Genomic DNA, 22,378 nt, shown 5'->3' with positions numbered 1-22,378 from the left:
AGTGGCATTAGAGCTTAAAATGTCAGAAACTATTCTGCAGAAAGGGGCTGTCCCCTTTCGACGCTCTGCTCTTTACTCTTTAGCTTGACTCTTTGCTACAACTCTACTTTTTCAAACAAAATAAACTTTAGCGTAAAGAGCAGGGTGTTGAGGAGGTACAGCCCCTTCATAAATGGAATAATTTCTATTCGTTTTAAGCTTTAACGTTGCTCCTTACTGTCAGTATAAGAAACATGTTTTTTTTTATCCTGAACGTTTTTGACCTAATGCTGGGTTAAGTTTAATGAATAATTAAAACAAAATTTGATATTAGTTTTACTTTTTATGGCATTTGGTATTAACCAAGTGATATATAGCAATCTTAAACTCTGTCGGTCTGTCTGTCTGTCTGTCGGTACCGGTTTTGCTACTTTAGGCACTTCCAGGTAAGCTAGGACGATGAAATTTGGCAGGTGTGTCAGGGACCGGACTAGATTAAATTAGAAATAGTCGTTTCCCGATTTGACCTTCTGGGAAAGGAGTGGGGGGCCGGTTAATTCCGAAAAATAGAAAAAATGAAGTATTTTTAACTTACGAACGGTTGATCAGATCTTAATGAAATTTGACGTTTGGAAGGATATCATATCTCAGAGCTGTTATTTTAAATACCAACCGGATCTGGTGACACTGGGGGGGAGTTTGGAGGGGGAAACCTAAAATCTTGGAAAACATTTAGAGTGGAGGGATCGGGATGAAACTTGGTGGGAAAAATAAACAAAAGTCCTAGATACATGATTGACATAACCGGAACGGATCCACTCTCTTTGGGGTAGTTGGGGGTGGGGGGTTATTCTGAAAATTAGAAAAAATGAGGTATTTTTAACTTACGAACGGGCGATCGGATCTCAATGAAATTTGATATTTAGAAGGATAACGTGTCTCAAAGATCTTATTTTAAATCCCGACCGGATTTGGTGACATTGGGGGAGTTTGGGGGGACCTAAAATCATGGGAAACGCTTAGATTGGAGGGATCGGGATGAAACTTGGTGGGAAAAATAAGCAGAAGGTTTAGGTACGTGATTGACATAATTGGAACGGATCCACTCAATTGGGGGGGGGGGGAGGTTAATTATGAAAAATTAGAAAAAATGACATATTTTTAACTTACGAAGAAGTGATCGTATCTTCACGAAACTTCATATTTAGAAGAACCTCGTAACTCAGATCTCATATTTTAAATTTCAACCGGATCCAGCGTCATTGGGGGGCAGCTGGGGGGGTACTGGAAATCTTAGAAAATACTTAAGCGGAGAGATCAGGATGAAACTGGATCCTAGGAGTAAAAACCTGTCTAAGATACGTGACTGACATAACTGAACCGGATCTGCTCTCTTTGGTGGAGTCGGGGGGGGGGAGTAATTCGGAAAAATGAAGTATTTGTAACTTACAGACGGGTGACCAGATTTTATATTTAGAAGGATCTTGTGCTTTAAAGCTCTTTATTTAAATTCCGACCAGATCCTATGACATTGGGGGGAGTTGGAGGGGGAAACCGGAATTCGTGGAAAACTTGAAAATTGGGGTATTTTTATCTCACGAATAGGTGATCGGATCTTAATGAGACTTTGGTGTTAATTTGGAAACATTAGAAAAATTGAGGTATTTTTAACTTAAGAACGGGTGACGGGATCTTAATGAAATTTGATATCTAGAAGGATCTTATGTCTCAGAGTTCTTTTTTAAAATCCCGACCAGATCTGTCTCTTTGGGGGATTTGGGGGAAGGGGTTCAGTGATTTGGCGAGTTTGGTGCTTCTGGACGTGCTAGGACGATGAAAATTGGTAGGCGTGTCAGGGAGCTGCACAAATTGACTTGATAAAGTCGTTTTCCCAGATTCGTCCATTTTCCTCTCTAAAGAGAGAGGAAAAATTAGAAAAAATGAGGTATTTATAACTTACGAGTGGGTGGTCGGATCTTTATGAATTTTGATATTTAGAAGGACGTCGTGACTCAGAGCTCTTGTTTTAAATCCTGACCGGCATTAAGCCTCTGATTTTCCTTTTAAATCAATCTATTGATTCATATAATTTTGTTAGAGCTCATACCATATGAGCTCTTGGCTCTTAGCTCTTCATGCCTCGTCACAAGTGCCATATGAGCTCTTAGCTCTTGCTTTTATCTTGTGATAACCCTATAATAACATAAGTTTGATTTTTGTTACATTTATTTAAGAATAAGTCCTTAATCATAAATTATGTTTAATTAGAATAATGGCCTCTTTTTAAATTACAAAAAAACTTTTGCGCAAGAGTATCTTGATTAGAGGCGACCCCCCTCACTTACGTAGTATTTTCTGTTTGTTTTATGTTTTATGTTTTAAATGAAAGTAAGTTACTTACTTTCATTTGAAAGTTAATTTGATTTCTGATAGTTTTTTAAATAATGCTGGGAAATCCGGTGCCCTACTCATGGAAAATTACCTTTCCCTATGAAAAATTTCTCCATGGAAAGATCTTCCTAGGTAAAATTATCCCCCTGACCCCTCCTACCAGAAATCCCTCCCTGCAGAAAAAAACAATGGACAAAGTTCATAACTTACGGCCCTTTCGTCGGGGGCTGTCGAGGATTAAGTCATCCTCAAAGACATAGTTATTACATTTTTTACTATGCTGAGAATGGGAGGGGGCCTAGTAGCCCTCGATTTTTTTTTGTCAATTAAAAAGGGCACTAGAACTTTTAATTTTCGTTTGAATGAGCCCTTTCGTGGTATTCTAGGGCTTCTGAATCGATGCGATTACCCCTGAAGAAAAAATAAACACGCATCCGTGGTTTTTCTTCTGGCAAAAATTACGAAATTCCACATTTTTGCAAATAGGATCTTGAAGACTCAACAGTGGGGTTCTGTCATACGCTGAATCTGATGGTGTGATTTCATTAATATTCTATGACTTTTAGGTGGTGTTTTCCCTTTTTTTTCAAAAATAAGTCAAAGGTTCTGAGGCTCATAACTTTTGATGGGTAAGGCTAAACCTGATAAAACTTATATATTTGAAATCAGAGTAAAAATCAGATTCTTTGGTGTATCTGTTGGCATCAAAATTCAGTTTTTTAGAGTTTTGGTTACTATTGAACTGGGTCACTCTTTACTTACAGTTCATTAGCACGAACTGTTTAAATAATTACCACGAACGTTTATAATTACAATTACCACGAACTGTTTGATAATAACTAATAAAAATACAAATGAAAAATAGGAAGCAAACAGCCAAACAACAAACCAGATTCTTTCAGCAATATTAATTCCATTATTCCCCCTAGAATTGTCCCCGGAAAATCCAAAGAAAATTTCCCACATAATACACCCCCCCCCCGCGGAAAGTTCCACCCAGGAAAACTTGCTCCCTCCGCATGCAAAATTTAACCATATGTAAGATTGAGCTTTAACAAAGAAAATATTACGAAATGAAAGCGAAGGGCGAAAACAATCTCTAAAGCAAGCAGAATTTATTTTGTCTTTACGGAACATATACGGAATAAATTCTGGTCGTTTTAGAGTTTAATGCTGCGCTTTACTTTCATATGATAATACTCGTTACTTTTTGTTTAATAGCAGATAAAACGGCCCGGTTTGGTCTAGTTCGTCTTATCAGCTAGGAGCGTCTAGGGATTGTTCGCCAGGCCAAGATATCAAAATTTTGCCAATGGTGTTTTCTGGAAACAACACGCGTAGATGAGGAAATCAAAAGACACTATATATGTCCACCATCTCCCATGAACTCCTTGGGAGGTCATCATAACAAGGAGCGAATTACTCATATTTGTAAAACTTGACTAGCCTACCGACAATATTATAATCTTGTTTATTAACCTGGAATCAAACTCGAAGTCAGAACCAAGCAAATTAAAACTATGACTTTTCTATGGAAATTAACTACTATTTCTATGAGTCATATGCAAGACAATCATATGCAAGATTATTGAAAACTAGAAAGTTGCAAGTACTAGTATTAGAATTAGAAGTATTAGTATTAGAAGTACTCATAGAAATAGTAGATAGACTAGCTAGAATCAAACTTAAAAGTTTCATAAATGCAAGTTTTATAACTTACTAGGTATTAGAAAGTACTCATAGAGTACATAGAGAACATATACGGAATAAATTCTGGTCGTTTTAGAGTTTAATGCTGCGCTTTACTTTCATATGATAATACTCGTTACTTTTTGTTTAATAGCAGATAAAACGGCCCGGTTTGGTCTAGGTCGTCTTATCAGCTAGGAGCGTCTAGGGATTGTTCGCCAGGCCAAGATATCAAAATTTTGCCAATGGTGTTTTCTGGAAACGACACGCGTAGATGAGGAAATCAAAAGACACTATATATGTCCACCATCTCCCATGAACTCCTTGGGAGGTCATCATAACAAGGAGCGAATTACTCATATTTGTAAAACTTGACTAGCCTACCGACAATATTATAATCTTGTTTATTATAATTAACCTGGAATCAAACTCGAAGTCAGAACCAAGCAAATTAAAACTATGACTTTTCTATGCAAATTAACTACTATTTCTATGAGTCATATGCAAGACAATCATATGCAAGATTATTGAAAACTAGAAAGTTGCAAGTACTAGTATTAGAATTAGAAGTATTAGTATTAGAAGTACTCATAGAAATAGTAGATAGACTAGCTAGAATCAAACTTAAAAGTTTCATAAATGCAAGTTTTATAACTTACTAGGTATTAGAAAGTACTCATAGAGTACATAGAGAACATATACGGAATAAATTCTGGTTGTTTTAGAGTTTAATGTTGCGCTTTACTTTCATATGATAATGCTCGTTACTTTTTGTTTAATAGCAGATAAAACGGCCCTGTTTGGTCTAGGTCGTCTTATCAGCTAGGAGCGTCTAGGGATTGTCAGCCAGGCCAAGATATCAAAATTTTGCCAATGGTGTTTTCTGGAAACGACACGCGTAGATGAGGAAATCAAAAGACACTATATATGTCCACCATCTCCCATGAACTCCTTGGGAGGTCATCATAACAAGGAGCGAATTACTCATATTTGTAAAACTTGACTAGCCTCGCGACAATATTATAATCTTGTTTATTATAATTAACCTGGAATCAAACTCGAAGTCAGAACCAAGCAAATTAAAAATTCACAGACTTCATTGCTCTAGATTAGCAAGTAGTATTTTTAGTAAATAAAAGAAAAAAAAGAAAAGAAAAAATCGAGAATGGGGTTTTATAAGACCAACAAAAATACTAGAAGGAACAAGACGAATGTTTTGAAGTTCAACCACTTCTCTTCTTCAGTAATATAGAAACAAGGGGGGTAGATGCCCTCCAATGTATTTGGTCACATAGAAAGGCACTAGCACTTTTAATTTTCGTTTGAATGAGCGCCTTCCAAATCTTCTAGAACTTTCGTTTTGATAAAATCATCCCCGAGAGAAAAAGAAAAAATAAACACACATCCTTTATCTTTCTTTGACAAAAATACAAATTCTACGTTTTTGTAGATAAGAGTTTAAAAGCACTCAAGTAGGGTTCTCTGATCGTTTTATAGGTAGGTAGCGACTGCCTCAAAGTGTGTAATTTAATGCCAAAACGTCTTAACTGTCATTGAACCTTCAAATAGATACAGAATTAGCTCTAAGCAAAGGGGAAGGTGGAAATTGATATCTAGTCCCTCTTGATTTTCGGGAATATTTCTCGTGTACGCCTTTATTACAAAATTAAAGAATATTTAACCCCAAATCGACTAGACTATTCCGTACAGGAGGGGAGCAACTAGCTCCTCATCACTAGCCCCCACCCCTAATGGTCACAGAAACTTTGGTTGACGCTCATTCGATCCAAAATTGTTAGTTCTTGTCCTTTTTTTAAAGTCAAAGGAGATTGGAGACCATCTGTCCTAGAATCTTTTTTTGTATGTGGTCCTTTTTTAACCCCTTAGCACATCTAACCAGCCTTTGGGGATAAAATGACCTCCCACAACTCTTGGTGAAAGGTCTGTAAGTCATGAAATTTGCCAATTGTTTGCGTACAGTATTTTTTAATTGGAAGTACACATACGTTTGGGGGGGAGGGGATTTCCAAGAGAAGAATTTTCACTTGGGAGGGAGTTTCTAGGGGGACATTCCAGGGAATTTTATGCTAGGGGAGTTTAACAGAATTCCTATACGTTTTCCACGGGAGAAATTCTCCATGTAGGAGTTAGCCGCAAGATAATTTTTAAAGAGCAATTTTCTGCGGGAGCAACTTTCTACTAGGGAGGGGAATTTTAGTGAAGAATTTTCTACGGACGGTGGCATTTCTGCCTTGATTTAAAAAAGAATCAGAAATTAAAGTCTATTTAAAATGAATCGTCTGCAAAAAATTTTCCAAGGGGAACTTTTAGCAAGAATGGATTTGTCTTTGGAAGGATTTTCCAGGCAAGGGTATTTTACGTGGAAGGAACTATTTTAGGAGGGATTTTCCACGGGGGAAGGAATTTCGGATGGAGTGTAGCCGGATTTCTCAGTGTTATTAAAAAAATTTATCAGCAATTAAATAGAAAAACAAGTTTTTTCAACTGAAAGTAAGGGGTAATATTAAAACTTAAAACGAGCATAAACTATTATGTACTTGAGGGGTTTTTCCCTTCCTCAATACTTTGATCCTTACGCTAAAGTCTTTTTTAGAACTTTCAAAAGCTTATTATTCTGATGACCTTGTGTTTCAGAAGTAATTTAAATATAATTGCAACAAAAAGTCAAACTTTAGTTTAAAGACTGAGGTATTGAGGGGAAGTGGCAACCCCTTCATATACGCAATAATTCCTTTTGGTTTTAATTTTTAATGTTGCTCGTTAATTTCAGTTAAAAAAACTTGTTATTTTTACTTAATCAAATTAAGGACAATGTGAGCATAAGGCAAACTTCATTATGTGAGTAGCCTACTACTAAAGATTATATTTTGCAAAAAAAAATAATAAGTGAGAGAGATATTTTGCTATATGGTAAAAAAAATTGGTTTGCAATTGGAAATAATTTTCTCGTAAAAATGCTACTTTCACATTTTTGATAACGGAGTTCTCAGCGACAGCAACGAAGAAGTAACTTTACACTGAAAAGACAAGGGTAAGTGAAACATTGAGGCCCCCGTTCCTTGGGCAAGTTCTTCGCATGTTATTGGTTTTCTAGGATGTCGTATCTCTTGATATTGATGAATTTTGCCTTAGCTTTCTTCAGTATAAAATAGATTCAGCCCTATCACGCTCTGATTATCAAATTTTTGTGCATAAGCTCACAGCTATGTGTAGACTGTAGACTGTAAAGCTTGTCATGAGCAAAATGTTATTTTCGCGGAGTGGAACCGCTTCTAGGTTTCTAGAAGTCTTATCGCTTCGAGCCCTATTTAATTTTTAAGGACTCGTGCGTTATTAACTTCAAAATTACTGCAATCCGTTTAAAGAAAAAAATTATTGCTCTTTCTGGTTTGCTACTAATAATCTCCCCTAAGTATAATTGCTTTGTATAATTGTTAGATAATTGTTTTGTCGTATAATTGTTTAATTGTTTGTATAATTGTTGTTTTGTATAAGTATTGTACTGTTTTTTTTATAATTGTTGTCTTAATTGTTTTGAGCACAAATCAAAGTTTTAAAACTTAAGATGTTGTTTGAAGTTCAGAAATGCAAAAAGCCTCGATAAAAATATCATTAGAACACTAAATTCCGGTATAAATGCCATCCACAAATTAAAAAAAAATCTGGAGGATTTCCAAGCACAAATTCATAAAGCGAAGCTGTGCTCTAGAAGACACGCCAGAATTTGAAAATATCTTGCTATATTATACTAGCGAAATACCCTAGAAACTGTATCCGTTGAAACGAAAGCATGTGACATTTCTATGTCTTCATTTTGTCTTGAATAAAGAAGAATAATATTTCACTTGTTGAACGTTTTATTTGAGGGGTTTCCGGGATGTGAAAGAAAATATTAACTTCCGAGTGTAAAGCAAGACCGGAATAACTACTACCGAAACGTAGAAAAGCGTTGACAGACGTGTTCATGTTTTGAAACTCTAGGTGAGAACAGTCTCACCCGAATTGGGCAGATATACGCACTCATTGCCGTATCTTGGGCATAGTGGGAGGATGGTTGAGTGTGAAATTTACTTGTTTATATACTAACAAATAATAGATTAGGGGAAATGACGTAAAGAGGTGCAGTTTTGGCAGTTTGGGGGCCAAATCAAGCTAACCAAAGGTTTGGGGCCCAAATCGAGCTAATTTTTCTTAACTTACCTGTTTTGGTATTTTTATAAATTTGACCATTCTCCATTCGAAATACTTACTTTTATATATTTGAAGAAAAGGGTAAAATTCAAATTGATATTTTAATTAGTTTCCTATTTGTTCATTACCGTGAGCAATTTACAACTGGGCTCCGCTTTGAAAGGCCATCGGAACTTCTACTATAAAGAATGAGCTGTGATGAACTACGATGAAACCATCTAAACTTCAAAAGTTGCATACGAAAAAACTACGAAATACGAAGAAAAAACCGAAAACACAAAAGACCCAAGCATCCAAAAGCATAATGGCTATTTTAGAGGGGCTTGCCAAGATATAGAATTGAGTTAAAGTCTTTTACAAAGGTAGGAACCTTTTAAGAATAAATGGTATGCTCTGACCAAATTCATATATGTCGAATAATCGACTTTAGATAAATATCAAGATAAACACATCTGCGAATCTACTGTCTCTAAATCTATTCAACCTTATTTTAATTTCCCCTTTGATTCTTATATTTTACCATATAGCTTCCCTATTTTTGGCACCTTAAATTCTCCTGTGGATGTATTCCGTATAAATGGGTGTACCAGGACACACTTAATATTAGCTAAAGAGATGCGTAGACTCTGCTTTCAGTCTTTACCCCAGAAATTTTTAGCCTGTATAGATGATATGCATGCTTTTCTTGATAATGGTGTTTAAGTTGGTTCACACCTTTTAGCTGGGTTCTTGAGTTTAAAAAACACAATTAATTGATTAAAATGTTGATTAATTAAAATTTGATTGAAATCTTAATCAATAAATAATTTTTTTCAGATGTACTCGATTCTACCGTTACTTTTGTAACCCCTGTCAAGTCAAATTCCTCAAGATTCCATTATAGAAGAAAGACTGACAGTCATTGGGACCATTACCCTTCATTCGATGTCTTTATAATAAGCCCGGACCTGAACGTGCAAGAAATAATTCGAGCAATACCAGACACGCGTCAAAGACAGCCATTTTTAACTTTAGATTTAGAATTGTCAGAAGATTTTATCCTTCCTGAGCTTAAAGTTCAGTATATAAATGAAGCACAAAATTATTCCAACATAAATCAAACTCAAGTGCAAGGATTGAAAGACTGTTTTTATGTTGGCTCTGTTCGGGGCGATCCTCATTCAACTGTAGCAGTAAATTTGTGTCATGGATTGGTAAGTACTAATTCATTTTGTTTCTAGTATATTTATTGTGTTGCTATTATATAGTTTCTTCTTTAAATTTTATTGGGTGCCTTTACATGAAATTCTATGGCACGGGGATTTCCGAAACTTGGGCCAAATATGTAGGATTCCAGGTTTGATCCGCATATAGCAACAATCCTGACTTTTGAGGAACTTAAAATAAATTTAATAAAACGAAGAGGGATTTCGGTTAAACAGGCATGAGGCATGGAAATGCTGCTGGGGAACTGGAGGTAATGATGGGAAGCTTTACAGTTAAGGGTAACAACATAGTTTCTTTAGGGCGGTGTTTAAGCCTGCATTAACTATGTAATTAGGAGGAAAGCAGATTGAAAAGACTCTTTAATAAAAATATGCTAGGTTTTTTCGAATATTGCGAGATGTCGCACTTCGACTGAGTTTCTGGTTTTACAAAAGTTTGGTTCCCAATTGTCCTCTCTTGGTAGCACTTCTGTGCATAGTAGGGACTCTGATAAAGAAGAAATGTGTAATGGACAATTGAAGGCTAATTGGTTTTATGATTGTAAAACAATATTGTTTAGATTGAGGATGTGTCACAGAGGATTGCATGTCTAGGAAGCTGTGTGTATAGGATTCTGGATGCAGTTGAATGACAGCCACATGAATATGTTGGATTATTGGCTGTGGGGCTATCTGAGGAAAAAAAATATACATATTGCTGGAGGAGGTCCTGAAATATCAGGGTACATGTGATTGTCCTATATCTTCAAATGAGTTTTCAATTTAGGGGTGGGAGGTTAAACCATTTGATCCCAATAGACAAGTTACTGTAAACGTTCCTAACACGAGAGTTAAGAACTCTTATACGGCAAATCCAATCACGGGAATTCTTTCTGATCGACGAGACTACGCAACAGTGCTCAAAAGTGTTTTTTAAGTTTCTAATATCAAGTTATATATTTTTTTTTACTTTTTACCAAACAGATACAGAAAGTTTATTCGTAAAATTTCGAAAAAGAAGAAGGATTTCGTCATTGTTCCTGGCCTAATATTTCACAAAGAAAGAAATATCAGTTTTTATGTTTTTCTTACCAGTTTAAAATTTGACATACAATAGTTGGAAAAATACAAAACGGATAAAAAAAGGTTGGGTTATTTAGCTGCCCTATCTAGCACACGCTTCAGTGATAATGCTATTGGCTTAAGATTAGGCTAGTGCTGTTTATGCGGTTCACCTAAAATTAGAACTGAAACGCATTTTAGCTCTGCTTAAAAATGAGAACTACATTAGATATGTTCTATGCTCTTGGATGGAATATTTTAACAAAAGAGCAGCCCACTAGTTGATACGTATCCAAGGTCCTAAGAATTCCTAAGGTCCTAAGGATTTTTAGTAGGGGGGGAGGGTAGTAGTACAATTTTGAGTGAAAAAACTAAACATGTGAAAGAGTTGTTTGTCTGTGTGTCGACTGACGTCATTATAAGGATTGAGCTGTATGTCGTCATGTAGTTAGTCATCATATACCAATTCAAAAACGAATGTATTCAAACCGAAGTAGCTGAGTTGGTAAAGCGTTATGTTCCAGGTTCTAGGTCCGAGAGGTTCCAGGTTCGAACCTTAGCTTTAGCATTAATAAAAAAGAAGAAAAAAACTAAAAAAGGTAAAAACTACAAAAAAAACTAAAAAGAAAATACTAAAAAAACTAAAAAAGCTGAAAAACTAAAAAAGGTAGAAAACTAAAAACTAAAAAAGAAAAAACTAAAAAAAACTAAAAAAGGTAAAAACTAATAAAAAAACTAAAAACTAAAAACTGAAAAAGGAAAAAAAACTTAAAAAAGGAAAAAAACTGAAAATAAAGGAGAAAAAGAAAACAAAAAACCGGGACACAGGGAATATAAATGACAACCGGGACACTCAAAGAGAAATTACAGACTGGGACACTGGGACACAAATGACGACCGGGATACTGGGAATATAAATGACGACCGGGACACAGGGACACAACTACAACGGGGACGCCGGGGGGCACAGGGGGGAAATATAAATGACGACAGGGACACAGGGAATGTTCGATTAGCAATCACCATCAACAAAGCTCAAGGGCAATCATTAGAATAATGAGGTATAGATCTGAATACGGATTGTTTTTCCCATGGACAATTTTATGTTGCATGTTCAAGAGTCGGTAAGCCTGACAATCTATTTATTTGCACAGACAATGGGACATCGAAGAATGTTGTATATTTGCAAGTTTTATGTAGTTAAAAACATATATATATATATATATATATATATATATATATATATATATATATATATATATATATATATATATATATATATATATATATATATATATATATATATATATATATATATATATTCACAGGTGGGACACAGGGACACAACTACAATGGCGCATAACTGATATGGCGCGTAACGACTTACGCGCGCGGGGGGGGGGGGGCTTGGGGGGGGGGTGTTTGCGCGAAACGCCCCCACCAACTAGTATATATATATATATCTATATATATAAAAATAAGTAGTCTGTGTGTGTGTGGGTCTCTCTGTCGGGTGACGTCATGTTTTTGTGTCGACTGACGTCATGTTTTCAACTGACGAAATTACAGACCGGGACATCGGGACACAAATGACGACCGGGACACCGGCACATAGGGAATATAAATGACGACACTCAAAGAGAAAGCGACCGGGACAAAAGGAATGTTCGATTAGCAATCACCATCAACAAAGCACCGGGACACAAATGACGACCGGGACACAGGGAGTATAAATGACGACCAGGACATAAGTAAAAAAAACTAAAAAAAACTAAAAAAAAGGTAAAAACTACAAAAAAACTAAAAAGAAAAAAAAAACTAAAGACTAATGAAAAAACTAAAAAAGCTAAAAAACTAAAAAAAACTAAAAAATAAAAAAAATAAAAAAGGAAAAAAATGAAAAATAAAGGAGAAAAACAAAACTAAAAAAACGAATGTATATACAGACTGGGACACCGGGATACAAATGACGACTGGGACACAGGGAATATAAATGACGACCGGGACACAGGGACACAACTACAACGGGGACGCCGGGGGGCACAGGGGATATAAATGACGACCGGGACACCGGGACACAAGGAATATAAATGACGCCCGGGACACTCAAAGAGAAATCACAGACTGGGACACCGGGACACAAATGACGACTGGGACACAGGGAATATAAATGACGACCGGGACACAGGGACACAACTACAAAGGGGACGCCGGGGGGCACAGGGGGATATATAAATGACGATGGCGACACAGGGAATGGTCGATTAGCAATCACCATCAACAAAGTTCAAGGGCAATCATTAGAATCATGAGGTATAGATCTGAATACGGATTGTTTTCCCATGGACCATTATATGTTGCATGTTCAAGAGTCGGTAAACCTGACAATCTATTTATATGCACATACAATGGGACAGCAAAGAATGTTGTATATTGGCAAGTTTTACGTAGTTAAAAACATATATATATATATATATATATATATATCTATATTCACAGGTGGGACATAGGGACACAACTACAATGGCGCGTAACTAATATGGCGCGTAACGACTTACGCGCGCGGGGGGCTTGGGGGGCGCAAAGCGCCCCCACCAACTAGGTGTTGGGGTGGCGCGAAGCGCCACCCCAACAGCTAGTGTATAAATATATATATATATATATATATATATATATATATATATATATATATATATATATATATATATATATATATATATATATATATATATATATATATATATATATATATATATATATATATATATATATATATATATATATATATATATATATATATATATTTATATAAATATTACAATCAATTTCAATCCGATAAAATGACAGATTAACTATATCAGTTATTGAATTGTCTTAATGAAGTAGCGAGACGCTAACCTGTGTGTGGTCTTAGTCGTTTTTAATCCCTATGTTTCTATGATTAATAGTCAACGATCCAACTCTAAAAGTTTCCCATTCTCTTTAATCCCCACAAGATATATAATGTTTCAGATCCTTATGAAACTCGGAGCCCATTGAAAAGCAAAATGCTCATGATTATATGCATGAATATAATTAGACGCCGAGGTTAGAAGAAGTACTTTGATTCAATGAATTATCAGCTCTTGTTCAACTAACAGGAAAAACTAGATAGTGAAGGTGTGGAAAATAGTAAGGTTTGCCTTGACGTTTTCAACAAGTTGGCGAATTAACTGCATACAATATATTCTTAACTAAATAGCATGACTCAGATATGCCTTATTTGAAAGCTCAACTTTGTTGTTTCCGTGCTGCTATTAGACATGTATACAATGAGCCCTTTAAAGTGGGACGTTATTTAATAAGTCATATCTTATGGTGCTTGACACTTCATATGACTTGATGATGGGTGTTTCACCTGTTGGCAATCTTTTTGATTTTGTCATTCTTACACAATTAAAATTAGCACTTCAATTTGGCTTTGTGCCCAAAGTTGTCAGGTAAATTTCAGTAAGAAAACATTTAAGGACTGTTTAATTTTAGTTTTGGCTGACAATGTTGAAGTCTCCGAATTAGTATTTTCTTTTCCTTTTTTTTTGAAACAAGGAGAATCCTTAGGAGGGCACACTTCCCGCCTCAGGGTTTTCTGGCTGTTCCCGCAGAGACCTTATAGTTCTTTAAATTATATTCCATAATTTATGAAATTTGTAGAGCTGTCTTCAAGTAGCAAAAGAGGTCGTGCCACAGCAAAGTAGTGGTTTCTGACACACCTAACCAGTGATAGCTGGCTGTGCAGAACGCATCATATTAAATACCTAACCTAACCCCTAATCATCTCTATATTTTATATACTGAATAAAATATACATACATCGTAGCTTTCTTTCTTAAAATAAGTACCAGCAATTGTTTATTCAATTCATAGTAAAGAGCAGTATTATTGATTAAAACGAACAGAAACTATTGCATATATGACGGGGACTGCCACCGTCTGATAACCTGCTTTTTACGTGCAAGTTTCGTTCTTTGATCCCTATGCTTCAAAATTTTCTCACACAATAGTTGTCAAAATGTGGTCCACGTACGCCCGGTGGACCACAAAGCTGTTGCAAAGGGTTCAAGGTAGTTCCCAGCAATTATATCTTTATTATGAATTATCTTGTTTGATGTTACCATTAGCTTCTTAGAGTTTTGGTTCGCACACGTTTAAGGGAACATTTCCAATATTTCTCTAAAATTGTATAGATCGTAAAAAATTTCAATGTTCAATTTACATAGGTAACCACTTTGTTTTAGAATCTACATTCACTTATCTGATTATCTGAATTTGGTACTACATTGTACATTTATACAATCTTCTGCAAATGCATAACTCTCTTTGTAGGCTTATAGTTTTAGATTTATTTGTTCCTTTTGATATATTAGGAGTTTTTGGTGGTCTATCATGGTGAAATATTTGGAAAGACTTCTCTAACAAAAGAACAATATAATAAAAAGTCCGATACTTTTTTAATCACAATGTTTCGAAAATGAAGGGATCGTTTACTTGTATCCGTTTTAAACAATAAATGGTTTGTTCGTATTTTTCATTGGGCTATCTGTAAATAATAGGCTTATTGTTTCCGACTAGATATATTTTTGGCATTTTAACAATTTTTCAAAAAACAAAAGTGAACTTTTAGCGTGCTGAGAAACTAGAGGAGGGAGGGGGCTTATCGTTTAAATTTATGTTCATTTAAAGTTTTAACGTCAATCTTTATTTTCATTAAATGAAATCAATTTCATTTATTCAAAAATTTTTGCTTTGAATTGAAGTTCATAAAACGTTGTTTTTACCATTTCTTAACTTAGAACATTTAGGCACTGGGTTTGAATTGAAGGACCTCAGAATTTAATTAAAATAAAATGCGTTCTTTTTGTAAATTAAACAGTTCGTAGTAACAAACTGTAAGTAAGGAGTGACCCGGCTCAATAGTAACCGAAATTCTAAAAAACAGATTCTTGATACCAATAGATATATAAAAAGAATTTGAATTTCATGCTGATTTCAAATATTTAAGTTTCATTAAGTTTAGTCTTACCCATCAAAGGTAACGAACCTGAGAAAAATTGCTCGATTTTTGAAAAAAAGGGAGAAACACTCCTAAGAGTCATAGAATGTTAATGAAAATCACACCATCCGATTTAGCATATCAGAGAACCCTACTGTAGATGCTTCAAGTGCCTGTTTGAAAAACAATATGGAATTTTGTATTTTATGCCAGAAGAACGATCACGGATGCGTGTTTATTGGTTTGTTTGCTTGTTTTTTTGTTGTTTTTTTTTCAGGGGACTCATTCGAACAGAAGTTAAAAGTTCTAGTACCCTTTTTAAGTGACCTAAAAAATTAGAGGGCAATTAGGCCCCCTCCCACGTCCTTTTTTCTCAGAATCGTCCGGTCAAAATTTTGAGATAGCCATTTTGTAAAGCATAGTTGAAAGGCCAAATAACTATGCTTTTAGTGATACCATGAACTTTCCAAAGCCCCTGGGGGAAGGTCTTTAAGTTACACAATTTGCCCATTGCTTACGTATAGACGTATAGTATTTGTTATTGAAAAGTATGCATACATTTTTTGGGGGAGATGAAATTTTTGCTGGTGAGGCTTAGCAAGGGGATAGTTTTCCATGGGGGGGAAGTTTTCTGGATGGGAATTTTTCAGGGGAAATTTTGCCCTGGGGGAAATTACAAAAAATTGGTATATGAAATTCTTCTCATGTCTTGCTTTCTCATTGCCGACTAAATTTTAAGCGTTGAGGCGTTAAGGGTAATTGTCCAGAGTAAATTTTCACAAGGATTGAATTGTCTAGAGATAAATCTTTGGGGAGGAGGGATTTTTCAGTGAAGAAGAAGCCAGATTTCTTAGAATTATTTAAAAAACGATCAGAAATTAAATAAATAAACGAGTTTTTTCAACTGAAAGCAAGAAGCATCATTACAACTTAAAACGAACAGAAATTATTATGTATATGAGGGGTATTACTCCTCCAAAACACCTTGCTCTTTGCGCTAAAGTTTAAGTTCTGTCCCAATTCCTTAATAACAACTCATGAAACAGCATGATCGTTCAATTAGAACATAGGACAACTTTAGCGTAAAGAGCGAAGTGTTTAGGAAGAGTAACACCCCTAAGAGTATCTAAACCGATTTGTTCATACTTCATAAAGTTATTTACATGGATGTGTATGTGTGCATCAGTTATTATGAAGGAGGGGTGGTTCGGGTCAATATTGTTATTTTGCAGTTTCAAATGGAGAAATCCACATCTTTCCACGATGCCATGTCTCTTATTGCTTAAAAAGGGTGATGCGAACTCGATTTACATTCAGTCCCCATCATGAAGTCTACCATCACTGGTTCAATACACTAACTGTTGTGAAAAAAGAAAGAAGACCTTCTCAGGAAGCATCCAAAATGTGTCATTTCTTATAGATGGTAGCTCAAAAATTCTGCCATAGGGCTCTCAAAAGCTATGAATTTGATATTATAGTGCTCAAAATGATTCAACCCTCTTTTAAGGGTTCAATCTTCCTAAAATATTAAGTGGTCAAAAAGTAAGGGGTTAGATATGTACAAATCTTCTTTCTAATTCCTTTTGACATCTAAATTTAAGTTTAAATGTTTGGAATCAGTTTAGAAAAAAATTCTTTGATGCGTGTACTCATTTCAAATTTCCATTTTTTTTTAGCTTCTAAAACTATTGACAAAGATTGCTCATGGTAAAGTAATGTTCTTACTGTATATTACAATTGACGTTGACAAAGCAAAATGAACGGCAAATTGAGTGATCCTGAAACTGTTGCTATAAATAACAGAAACTTAATGAACTTAAGTATTTGAAATGAGCATAACAATGATATTTTGTTGATGCATTTATATTGGTTTCTAGTTCCTACAATTTGCCGATACATTTACCGATTCGTTTTTGTGTCATAGTAAGATACATGTAGCTGATGAAAGGCTAATATGAGACTGTGATGCTTCTCACAAAGGCGGTTTTAAATTAAATTAAAAATAAAATTGATTTATGCTTCCCATGCCAAGTGAATTTCCTGCTTGTTAAACTCGAAGAACTATAATTTTCTGCTGGGGGTTTTCACCCATGGTAATTCCAATGATATGCTTGTAGTTTATATCCGACGCCGTTTCTGAGGGCTTCTTGCTCTTTTTTAAATTCGTATAGATCTGTTTTCGCAATAAGGTTTTATTATTCAGACTAATCGAAATAATAGCTACAATTCCTAAGTAATCTTCAAATGGCAATTTTTTCTCAGTAAACAGTTTATTTTCCTAAAAAACCTGTTCAAATTTTTAGATAAAATAAACCATGGTTCATTCTTTACTAGAATGCAACTGTCGTTGAAGCCATGATAGGTCTTCTTCGTCATATTTATTTATGTCTCTACTTTTATAACTCAATTTTCACTTCTGTCTCGTCGCTTACTATGGTATTCATCTCTGAAGTAGTGTCTCCATTTTCTATTCTCCGAAAACGGTAAAAACCTTCGCAGAAGGCCGAAATCTGATGAAGTGCTATCAGCCTCCCTCTCAGTTTCTTTTTTGATATCCAGCCCCGCTCTAATCCTCTATGGGTGGGGGGGGGGTGAGTAGCCCATTTATCTTAGATTGGGTGTAAAATGAAAAGTTAGGCTCATATTCTTATGTCTTCCATAGGCGAAGGGCAGGAGGCGTCCCCCTGAAATCCAAATTTATCAGAAGAAATCCCACCAAATTGACTCATTAGAGTTGCTCACTTTAGAAAATAGAAAGAAGGCTTTTTCCAACCAAATTTTTAATTTTTTGCATAAAAATTACAATTACTGCATAAAATCACCTCAGCAAATTACTAACATCCGTCAACTTATACATAACGACACAACTTGACATCTTAAGTTCATCCAGTAGCCACATAATTAGCTTGAATGTGTGACACAAACTTGCCATGCTGGTAGCTGCACTGGCTTAGAAACTGAACCAATCAGTTCATATTTCATTTGTGTCTCGTAATTTGATATCAGATTCTATGGTTACGATAAAGGAAATAAGTATTAGATAATTAGATAGATACTATAGAATCATGTTTCTTGAATCTCAGAATTGGCAGAAAAAATCATATTGTAATGCCAAGAAAGCAGATATCGTTGGGCACCATGAGAAGTCGAAATAAAATATTCGCAAACTCTGTGAATATTTCCTTTTAATCTAGTTCCTAAGAAAACTAATTGTTTATAACTGTGTTACGAACAGCTTAAGTTTTGAACAGCTTGTTACAAGTTGGCTCTGTTATGAATTAAATAAAAAAAAACAAGTTTTTTAACTGAAAGTAAGGAGCGACATTAAAACTTAAAACGAACAGAAATTACTTCGTATATGAAAGGGGCTGCTTCCTCATCAACGCCCCGCTCTTTACGCTGAAGTTTGACTCTTTCTCTCAACTCTTCTTTTTAAAATAGTAAAAAAAATTAGCGTAAAGTGTGGGGCGTTGATGAGGAAGCAGCCCTTTTCATATACGAAGTAATTTCTGTCCGTTTTCAGTTTTAATGTTGCTCCTTACTTTCAGTTAAAAAACTTATTTTTTTATTTAATTTCTGAACGTTTTTGAAATAATGCATGTTTTGACTTTGGCTCTCCGCAGAGGAATAATTAAAATGAAATTTGCATATTTATTTTTTTTTACTAAATGGCTTTCTCATAGTTTTGATCGAATGATATTGAGAAAAAAAGGAGCGTGGGAGGAAGCCTAGTTGCCCTCCGATTTTTTGGTTACTTAAAAAGGCAACTAGAACTTTTAATTTTTTATGAATGTTTTTGTTACCAAAAGATATACGTAACTTATAAATTAGCTTACGTAACGAACTTCTAGGACCACTGGGTCGATACGATCACCCCTGGAAAAAAAATAAAAATAAAATAAACAAATAAACACGCATCCGTGATCTGCCTTCTGGCAAAAAATACAAAATTCTACATTTTTGTAGGATAGGAGCTTGAAACTTCATAGTACGGTTCTCTGATACGCTGAATCTGATGGTGTGATTTTCGTTAAGATTCTATGACTTTTAAGAGGTGTTTCCCCCTATTTTCTAAAATGAGGCAAATTTTCTCAGGCTCGTAACTTTTGATGGGTATAACTGATCTTGATGAAACTTAAATATTTAAAATCAGCATTAAAATGCGATCCTTTTGATGTAACTATTGGTATCAAAATTCCATTTTTAGAGTTTCGGTTACTATTGAGCCGGGTCGCTCCTTACAACAGTTCATTACCACGAACTGTTTGACTTGCAGTTAAGTCTTAAAAGTGAAATTGAATTAAATCAGACACACAGGCGAATCTTTCACGGAAGCTTTTTGGTGATTCGCATTAGAGGAGGGGAGAGGAGAAAGCAAATAAAACAAAACATGTGACTTGTACAAAAAAAATATAAGAAAATAGGTTAAGAATGGGTCATTTAGAAGAGTGTCTGGGCCTGACTCTTGAGATGGTTACGACGTCTCCTATATTTTATTTGCCTTTATTGCCATTTTATTGAATTTGTAACCCTACTTTGCCAAAAACATGCAAAATTATGGGGGAGGAGCTATTTGCACACTCCTCGCCCTAATGACGTTTCTGGTTAATTTGGGAGTTGTGGTTATTATTTTTATATTAACTTTTATTTTTCGGTTAAGCAATATTCCTGTACCACTGATAAGGTTCAATTGTTTGCTTTAAAGATAAAACTATTGGAGTATAAAAAGTGGACTTGGTACAACCGTTTTCTTTGTTGCTCACATAAAATTTTAAACTTTAGCTTTTTTTACTTCGTCAGAATCTAATAATAGGTATTTCATCATTTGTTTTTAGAATTAGTCCCGGGTGAGGAGCCATTCTGGATGAGCAGTCTTAAGGCTCCCCCCCCTTCAGTGCATCATGCTCTTCTTGATTTGATCCAACAATAGTAGGCTAGGCTATATTCACAAATATAGGAGGGCCACCGAGAAAAATAACAACAATTGAAAAACTGTGAATTATGCAATTACTTATCTTGTCAATACGGATACAGTAATTCATAAACACTATTACTACTACTACTACTACTAACAACTCACCACAGCACCAAGCCGCCTGAGCCCAACAGAGCTACGCACATTTATCTTCTATACCAATATATTCAAAGCCTCCCTCTTTACACCCTTCCAGGAAGTTCCCATTTCCCTTAAATCTTTCCTTACACCACAGCCGAGGATGATCTGGTTTTTGTTTATCCCTAGACGATTGACCAGCAAGGATAATCTTTGGCAATCTGGCGTCCTTCATTCGTATAGCATGCCCTAGCCATCTCAACCTTTTTCTGATTACAGCCTTCTATTTGAAATACAGTCTGTCAGTCGGGTACCCAAAACAATTCATAAGCTGTGCTTCCACTTTGTTCTTACCATATTTCTGATCGGTTAGTTTAAAAAGTCTCAAATTTCAGACACCCGACCAAAGAAAATTTGACATTTTTTCCGGCGCTACCCTGGTCTAAAATCCAAAAGAAATTCCGATTCCAACAAAAAAAATCTGCCAATATTCTGTCACAGAGGAATCATTTTCTTTTCACAAAACAAGATTTTACACTATCTGTCCTACAGCTACTCCTCCCTCAACAGTAACATATAGCCTATACCTTTACCATTCAAAAAAAAATCTTACCTTATTCACACTCACTTCTATTTTTTTCACCTTATATGTTTTAAAAAATTCATATAAAATCTCCTTTTTTCCTCAAATAAAAAACAAACTCTTATTATTTATTTTTTATTTTTTTATTTGCACTGTTTTAACTACACTGAACGCACTCCTCAGCCGTTGGTTTTCATTATTTTGAGCAGTTTTAGGAGGGGGACAGGGACCTTTAAATCATGGGGCACATATCTTATTCTTTTCAGGCCAAACTTGAGGCCCTTTCCACTGACAAACGGAATTGTAGAATCACAATCTGAATTGTAAATTTGCTGTTCCGCTGATAATCCAGAATATGAAAAATATGTTCCACTAACAATCAGGATTATAGTTAATAATCTGGATTGGGAATTTTACAACTACGCTCGAAAGAAAGATTGTGGATCTGAATTGTTGATTTTGCCAACTCCTCAATTGAGTGTACAAACTTTGTTGTTCCATAGTGTGCGATTCGACAATCCAGTTTTATAAACTTTCATGAACTTCTTTTTTCCACTGATAACTGTCAATCATGTTTTAAGAATTAAGTTTGTCAGCGGAAAAGGGCTTTGGCCTGTATAATTGAGGCAAGGGTCACACTTTTGAGCGAGTTTTTATGATCTGTTTTAACATCTTTCAACGTCGACAAAGACCACTCTACAACAATATTCAAAAATGGTAAGGTCAGGAGGTATTGGACAATACTGATTATGCTAGAAAACCTCTGAGTACCATTTGGTGTTTTTATAGAAGCCACATGACGCCAAAAACCACAGACATCTGTCACGTTTGGAAGATCAGAAATCAGTAAACTCTGCCACTCCTCTACTATCTTTCTTCCATCCCACAACGGTGCACTGTATTTCTGTAGAATCTTCTGCAGAAGACCAGTTGTATCTATGTCCAAAGCTTTCTTAGGGTCAAGGATATCACTCAGAGTAAACATTTCGTCCCTAAACGAGAATTGCTGTTTGATTTGCTTCACCGCCTCCACATATAAATTACAAGCACATTCATAGATGACTTTAACTTCACGTTCATTTGCTTTTGTACTCTGATTTGACTGCAAGATTTGACAAGACTTGTGAGCTGCCACCCCCAAGTACACATTTTCAGCTGGGAGGTACTCACTTGCTTTTTCAGGGTCGAAATTCAAA

The 22,378-nt window shown here is 35.3% G+C and overlaps 1 protein-coding gene across 7 annotated transcripts in view; it reads left to right on the top strand.

The window, feature by feature from the left end:
• Positions 1–22,378, top strand: part of LOC136031439 (A disintegrin and metalloproteinase with thrombospondin motifs 9-like) — a 364,806-nt gene that overhangs the window by 54,948 nt on the left and 287,480 nt on the right. For all 7 annotated transcript variants that reach the window (XR_010618512.1, XM_065711064.1, XM_065711037.1 and 4 more), the window contains one exon: positions 9,088–9,464. Coding sequence is in view for 6 of the 7 variants with exons in the window: in XM_065711064.1 (XP_065567136.1) it covers positions 9,088–9,464 (377 nt within the window). In the remaining variant the exon portion in view is untranslated. The remainder of the gene's footprint in view (positions 1–9,087; positions 9,465–22,378) is intronic.

Source organism: Artemia franciscana, chromosome 1, assembly GCF_032884065.1.
Source record: "Artemia franciscana chromosome 1, ASM3288406v1, whole genome shotgun sequence".
NCBI classification, from domain to species: Eukaryota; Metazoa; Arthropoda; class Branchiopoda; order Anostraca; family Artemiidae; genus Artemia; species Artemia franciscana.
This window is presented reverse-complemented; position numbering and strand designations above follow the sequence as displayed.